This window comes from Vigna radiata, chromosome 7, assembly GCF_000741045.1.
Source record: "Vigna radiata var. radiata cultivar VC1973A chromosome 7, Vradiata_ver6, whole genome shotgun sequence".
Lineage (NCBI taxonomy): Eukaryota > Viridiplantae > Streptophyta > Magnoliopsida > Fabales > Fabaceae > Vigna > Vigna radiata.
This window is the reverse complement of record NC_028357.1, coordinates 24,817,702-24,825,132: the sequence shown is the minus strand read 5'-3', so window position 1 is coordinate 24,825,132 and position 7,431 is coordinate 24,817,702. Positions and strand designations below refer to the sequence as shown.

At 29.2% G+C, this 7,431-nt stretch overlaps 1 protein-coding gene across 7 annotated transcripts; it reads left to right on the top strand.

Moving 5' to 3' along the window:
* Positions 1–3,627: 3,627 nt before the first annotated feature.
* LOC106768906 (transcription factor bHLH144) lies at positions 3,628–6,536 on the top strand. 7 transcript variants are annotated; one of them, XM_014654289.2, is made up of 4 exons: positions 3,628–3,797; positions 4,303–4,442; positions 4,768–4,948; positions 5,188–6,536. In XM_014654289.2, exon 4 carries the CDS (start codon positions 5,491–5,493, stop codon positions 6,196–6,198), a length of 708 nt encoding a protein of 235 aa, XP_014509775.1. In that variant the 5' UTR covers positions 3,628–3,797; positions 4,303–4,442; positions 4,768–4,948; positions 5,188–5,490; the 3' UTR covers positions 6,199–6,536. The 7 variants fall into 7 exon arrangements, with proteins under 7 accessions (XP_014509775.1, XP_014509773.1, XP_014509774.1 ...); XM_014654287.2 differs by having other exon boundaries at positions 3,628–3,863; XM_014654288.2 differs by having other exon boundaries at positions 3,628–3,869.
* Positions 6,537–7,431: the final 895 nt, after the last annotated feature.

The following is a 7,431-nucleotide window of genomic DNA, read 5'->3' as shown; positions in this document are numbered from 1 at the left end:
TGGACTAGGTTGGGTTTGAAAATATTGTATTTTTTTTATGCGGGTCAAATTTCAACCGACTCATTTAAACCCGGCTCATGCGGGTTGAACCCGTGGTGGACTAGGTTGGCCCACCAATCCACTTACCTAATTTTATTTTATTAAAATTTAATTTTAATTTTATAAAAAAATATTTATTATTTTTTTGTTTGAAAAAAATATTTAAGTTCTCTATTTTCGAAATTAATTAAACACCCATGTTGGAAGTGAAATTTGGGAGTGAAATTTGTTTAGATTTGGATTATAGAAAGTTTGTAATTTTTTTATTTAAAAAAAAATTGTAATTAAGTGAATCAATAAGTCAACCCGTTTATCCACCAACCTGTGGTAGGTCGGGACATGATCAAATTTTTCTAGCTTACTAATAAATGAATCAGGTTGGATTGACTCACTAAATGACCAACCCATGGTGAATCGGACTGGGTTGCCTGTTTTCACAGCCTTACTTATAAGTCTTATAATATTTATTGATTAGTTGAAACCAATTATAGTTTGCAAAGCATAGTTAGATGTAATATAAGTTTGGAGTAAACTAATATGCAAATTGTGTATTCAATATTATTATTTATTATATGTTTGCATTTACTCTTAGTCATAACTCTTATCCAAGTATTTTGACCTTGCTTTATAAATCATTAAATGACTCATTTGCAGAAATATTATTTTAAAGTATTTTTAAGTTATATTCAAATCTCTCTTTGTAGAATTAACATTGTCTTTCATTCTGTCTATATTTATTTCAAAATTTCTTTAATTTACATCTTTATTTGAATTAATTATATTTTTCAATATATTCTTTTTATTCTTTTCAAATTTAATAAAGGAAAAGAATGTCAAAGAAAAGTTAAAATAACATGTTGGATATACGAATAAACACATTCTAAGTATAAAAATATATATAAATTCTTTGTTATATTATATTAATATTATAATATTGTAAAATTTAATTGTTGATTAAATGCTTGTTTTAGAACGTTGGTTTTTCATTAATGGGCAACCGAATTATTTTTTGAGTAAGTTCAAATTGATTTAAAGAGTTGCAACATTAAAAAAGAAAAATTTATTGATTTTTATTTTCTTTTAATGATTTTATTCTCTTCTAATTCTATAAATAGAAGTTCTTCCTCCATTTCAAAACATATCAAAAATCAATCTTTTTTATTCTTCACTTCTTTTAGTTTCATCTTCTTTTCGTCTTCTAAGATTATTTTGGGTTATTTTTATATTCTTTTTAGAGTTCCTTGTTAGTTCTGAGATTCTCTGGGGGACTTGGACAGTATACCGCATATTAAGTTCTTAAAAACAGTGACTCTACACGTCTTAGAAAATACTATTTTTGTCAGTTTTTTACAACATACTTTACTACAGATCAATTCATTGTGCAAAGTTAAAATATAACATACTAACTAAAATTAGATAAATATACTATATTACCTCATCCAATGATACTACCTAAAGACAACTTCAATGTTTCATTAGCTATCTTAAGAGCTTCATGGATAAAGTATTCACAATTAAGAAGATATAAACTAAGGATTTTTTTTATTTGATCAAGTTGTGATGAAATTATATTTTTCTTCCTTTTAAATGTTTTATTAAGTGATTTGAATTTACAAATTACTTAAAAATTTTAAAAGATGTCAACAATTCTGAAAGTTCATGGAAAACCAACCACAAAGGAATCATTTAATAAAATTTTAATCTTACTTTTAACCTGCAAACAAATATTTCAAACCCGTAACTATTTTCTTTTAAGATAAAAACTTACTCTAATTATACATTGACTGCAACAATTTTAAAAGGAATGTAGGATTTGCACATTATAAATTAAATTTTTAAAAATAAATGAGTGAAATAAAGAAAAAAAAACATTTTCAAGTTAAAATAAATTAATTTTCATATACTTAAGAAACTATACATGGTAATAATTGGCAATAATTGACATCATGCATTTTAAATCATGTCTTTTTGTTACAAGGATAGAAGAAATATATATTTTTTAAAATTTTAAGGACTAAAGTAGATCTTTTTTATTTCAAAACTAAAAGTGGAATTACATTTTAGGAATTAAAAATAAAAATTAAACATATTTATTAAATTAAAATAAATAAAAAATTAAAAAATAAACAATATGTATAAGACCGACTAATTTAAAAGTCATTTCTGTTATAAAACTTATAAATTAAATAACACCTATTTTTATGAATTCAAAATTATTCCTTCTCACTTGAGTTTCTCCAATTTGACGTTAAAACATCACAAATTTTAATTTTTCATCAAATTTTATTACTTAGATTTTATCCATTCTAATTTGTGTATTTCAAATATAGACTGTGCAAATGTGTGTGGTTTTAAACTTGCACTTCACAATTTTACAATTTTGAAATTTAATCTACTATATGAAGTTAATAACGGACTCAATTTATTTTTAAAATTTATCATTAATCTTTTATTTTTTTTCATCGATTGCATTTTTTAATTATTACGTAAACTTGTAGTACTTTAAGTAAATATATTTTAGCTTAGGTGTAATATGGGTAGAATATTAGAAATTTTTTAAAACTAAGAATTAACTAAGTTGTAAATAATTCATAAATTTAATACTTTTAATTATTTTTTAATAATTATTTATATTATATTGAGTGTTTAAATTATTTGTTATTTTTTAAAGTATTTTTTCGTTTGATTTTATTTTCAATAGAGATAATATAAAAATAAAACTGCATAGTACTTAAAAAAATAAAAAATATTTTTGTAAATATAATAAAACAATTTTTTTCTATTAAAATATACAAATTTATAATACACTTAAATTTTAATCTTTAAATTAAAGAAAAAACTATAAAAGTCAGATTTGGTTATTCTTTTTATTTTTAAGGTTTTGCTATTAAAAGTAACACCTAAAAGTTTATTTCCTTAATTAATTTTTTTGAAAGAAAGTAAAAAAAGAATTGTCCAAATCCTGCAAAGTGTTCTATATTTGTCTTTAAATGCTCCAACTTTATCTTTTATAAAGTCTTCTTTTCCCTTTCACAAGTCCTCTTCGTTTTTAGATATCATTTCAATAAAGGCTTTTTTATTTTTGAAGAATATGTTAAAAACACAATTCCAGATTATTCTCTGAAATAAAAACTACTTACATCATAAATAATTCTATTATAACATTTCTAAATATATCTTCAATTTTAATACATATTCATAAAGTCTACACTAAGATGTAATATTTATTAATAAAAAAAGGTAGTGTAAACAACTTTAATGTTTTTAGTAAATTAAGTATTTTTAAAATAATAGTAGCTGTAATAATTACTTAATAATTTCTATAAAAGGAAGTACTTCATTAATTAATTAAGTGATAAAGTGTGAATTTCTTTATATATTCAACAAGTAAGAATAATTAAATTTTAGTTAATTAATTAATTAATTAATCCCACAAACAGACACTGCTCCACATGGAAACTAGTGACTGGAGTGAGTCCATTATGTATGCATTGTCAAACCTCACGGGCCCCACTTTTCTCTTCACGCGGGCTCTCATCGAATGGTTCAGATCACACCCGCAATAAACGGAAGTGCATTTCCAAGAACCATGCTCATTCCATCCAACGGCTCACATTTCTTCTCTCTTTCTCTCTCCTTCAAAAAAATGCTCCCTAAGGCAAAACGCATCCTGGCTGAAATTCTCTGCTGCTTCTTCTTCTTCACTGCCCTTCACTGATTCCTCTTTCATTTCGTTTTTTTTTCTTCCAATATCTTAGGTTTTGATCTGTCACTTTGATCTTTGACTTTCAATTTGTTCGGTTCAAAGGTTGCGGTCAATTCTGGTAAAAGTAATTGTTTTTGTGCTGGTGAGGTTCCAGTTTTAAGATCTGTATGGTAAAGTTTGTTTCTTTTTAAAAAACAAAGGTATATACATGTTATGAGTTTTGCTCTACTGTTAGCTAGGGTTTTCTTTCTGAAATTAATTTTCTGTTTTAGTGGGGGGCTTAGTTTGATACAAAGTTTGGAACTTTACTGTGTGGTTGGCTGCGAAAATTCGTTTATGTTAATGGCTATGGAAGTTGAGCCATGGATTATGTGATTCTGATAAGATTTAGGATTTTTCGAGGATAATCGTGATGCTTTACTGTTATTTCTTTTCGTTTTAGTATTTTGGAGCTGGATTGGAATGTTTTGTTCTTGAGTCCCTTTGATGTCTCTTTTATGGTTGGTTGCTTCTTGATTTTAAGATGAAGCCTTACTTTGACACTTTGTTGAGTTCAGGTTTTTGGGTTTATCTTATCTGATAATCTGGAGTGGAGCTAAGTCAAGATGCCGTGGGTTTCCTTGTTTGTGGATCACAAAAGAAATTGTGTTCGCTTGGTGGTGTTTTTTCGCGTGATTCTGTAAATTATTTTGCTCAGGTGAGGAATTTTGTCCTGCCAATTTGCTCTACAGTTTGTAGAACTATTATTGTTTTCGATGAAATTTTGGTTGGAACTTGTCTTGTAACAGTTTTATGTCTATTTCATGCAATGGAATGAAAACAACTGTGATGTCGGTGTAACTTTTTTGTTTCATGGAGAACATGTATCGATCCTATGACTTAAGACTTCTTAATATGTGAAAGGATACATTGAATATAGCTGCCATAGGTTTATATTTTATGAACATTTTATGGAATCTCATATTTTACCTGTCATATTATATCTGATGGTCTTATATTGTTTCTTGGCGTTGCAAGTGCAGTCCCATTAGGTTGCAAAGGAACTCTTTTTTAGTTTTTCTCCATTTCATTTCCAAGCTGTTGGGGAATTTGAGGATGTACTTTGCCATAACAATAAAGAGATACCGAGCTGTGAAGGAAGTTGGACAAATTAAAATGAGTGTTGGAGTCATTGCGTACAACCAATTGATGCTTGTTTGCCAGGTAAGTTTTTCATCTTCCCCACTTTTAGTTTCTAAAAGTATCTATGAGGTTCATTATCTTAGTGTGGCTAATGACAACTTTTTAAAATATAAGATACTTTTGAATGGGGTGGAAGTTTTCTCTAATTGTAAAAGTAGCATCTTGTAGATTTAGTAGTATTTTAGATTCAGCAACTGTTGTTGCTAATAACAAATTCCTTACTATTACTGCTGTTTTACCACACCATTTTTGTTTTGCAGGCTGAGTATTTTCGTCAGTTGCTAAAACCTGTTACGTAGTCTAGCTTTGAGGTACATTGGTTTGGGGGTGGGGATTGCCTTGTATTGTACTTCATCATTGAAAAGCTCCAGAAAGATGAAGTTTTAGTTTGGAAAAGTTGCCATTTGATGTTAGATGGAAATTGGAATCACCTTAGCACCTGCTGTTTAGTTTTAACATTCCTTTAGGAACTTCCTTCCAGCTTTAGTACAGAATAATTGCCAGTTGCATAGGCTAAATCAGCATTGCTTGTTGAAATTCAGTCAGATTGAACAGATAATATAATGCAGACTCAGGAATATTTTCTCCCGGAGAAGATGGTACTTCCTTTAGCAGATGACTCCATTGATGCTAATGCTCATATGCATGCTCCACTTTCTTCTGCCTTTGATGCTTTTTTACCTCCAGGTGTGGGGCAGATAACACCCTTTGAAAGATTTAAATTGCAACCCTCTGAGGCATGCCCCAAGAATTTTGTTATCTTTGATCAAACAGATCAGCGAAGTAGGATTATGTTCAATCCTGCAATGACCTACAAATTTAATAGTCCTGGCTTAAATGTTCATGCTAATTTTTCTCAAGATTTTGAGAAGAATAAAGTCAATCAAATGGAAAGAGAATTGTCATCTCCTTTTGAAGAAGATCCTAATGACATTGATGCATTGTTGAGCATAGGAGCTGATGAACTAGAAGACTTTGATGAGGAAGAAATAAGCACAGCAAGGACTCATGAAAATTATGAAAATTTATCTGATACTTGCTCCAGTTATTGCTCAAAATCGAGGAAGAAGAGGCTGTCATCATCTTCTGTACACAAGTCTTCTGAGGCTAATGATGGGAATAACAGGGAGATAAAGAGGATGGTGAGAATATTGAGAAAGATCGTGCCTGGTGGAGGTAATCAAATGGATTCTGTTACTGTTTTAGATGAAGCTGTTAAGTACCTCAAGTCTCTCAAAGTTGAGGTGGAACAATTTGGAGTTGAACCATGAAGATGTGAGATGCTGCTGCAACAATTGACTATTTCTCCAATCTTGTTTGTTACTACCCTCTCTCATCATCCAAGTTATGACAACAGGTCTTGCAATCTGAGTAATAAATTATGACTGACATTTTACTGATTTTAGGTCATGTAAGAAAATACTATAAATAATTGTACTTTTAGGTTGAGCTTTACTGTGTTGCTATGCTGGCCTAAAACTCGATTTTATTTATGCATGCTTCTGTGTTATGAATGTACCATAAATATATATGGCTCAAGATAAATGCTTCTGGTACCCTTGTCACAATGATATTTTATATGCTGCTGCCAAGCGCCGCTTTAATTTCATTCGATAGTGCGCTGTTTGAAGTATGTTTCTTGCAATTGTTGACTTTCATGTGCTTTTAAATATGTTTCCAGAAACAAAGCTGCTTTTATGTTGATATGTTATGTAACATGGCTGCTGAAGTTCTGGTTGACTGTTTTTCTTTTTTCTATATTTGATGTGCCTTATTTTCTTGTGAAAGTGTAAATTTCAAGCAACAAATATAGTCTTGCATGCATTGTGTTTTAGTGCTGTTGTCCCCCGATTAGTTTTGCAGTGTTAGTGGCGCACCATTGAAAAACCTTTTTCAGTGGGCATCCACCTTTTAAGCCGTTTTAGGCCCCATATAGTGATTCAAAATCCATTGGGTTGCCTAACCGTTGGCTTGGCACTGAGATGCTGAATTTTGTATGTATTCCTTTCTCGGCATTGCTCTAAAGGTAATTAAAGAATTGAGAAATAAAAGTATTTTTTTTATTAATTACTGAGAACAGTTTTCTGGGCAGTTTGGGATAAAACTTTGTATAAACGTCATTAAGAAATAAGAAAAATAAAAAGAAAATTTGCATTGATTTATCAGAACTATAGTTGGATTAATCAAGCCTGGAAAGGTATAACTTTTAACGGCATAAAAAGTATATAACTCTTCAAAAAATACCATTTTATTTGTTTTTATTTTCTACTGAAAGTATTCATGGATCCTTTATTTAAACATATCCTAGAACAACAAATCGTATACGGTTTTAATAAAATTTTCACTTTTTAATTATTCAGCAAACTACTAATATTTTATGATTCTTTCCGTTTTTTTTTTCCTTTCCATTTGATGGACCATCAGTACAAACTGAAATAAAATCGAATTAAACAAAATGCACGAAATGATTATGGATGTTGAAACTGTTCCAACCTAATTAGGTT

What these genes read in the sequence shown, in the direction of transcription:
- LOC106768906 (XM_014654289.2), top strand. Translation starts at nt 5,491, where the DNA reads ATGCAGACTCAGGAATATTTTCTCCCGGAGAAGATGGTACTTCCTTTA.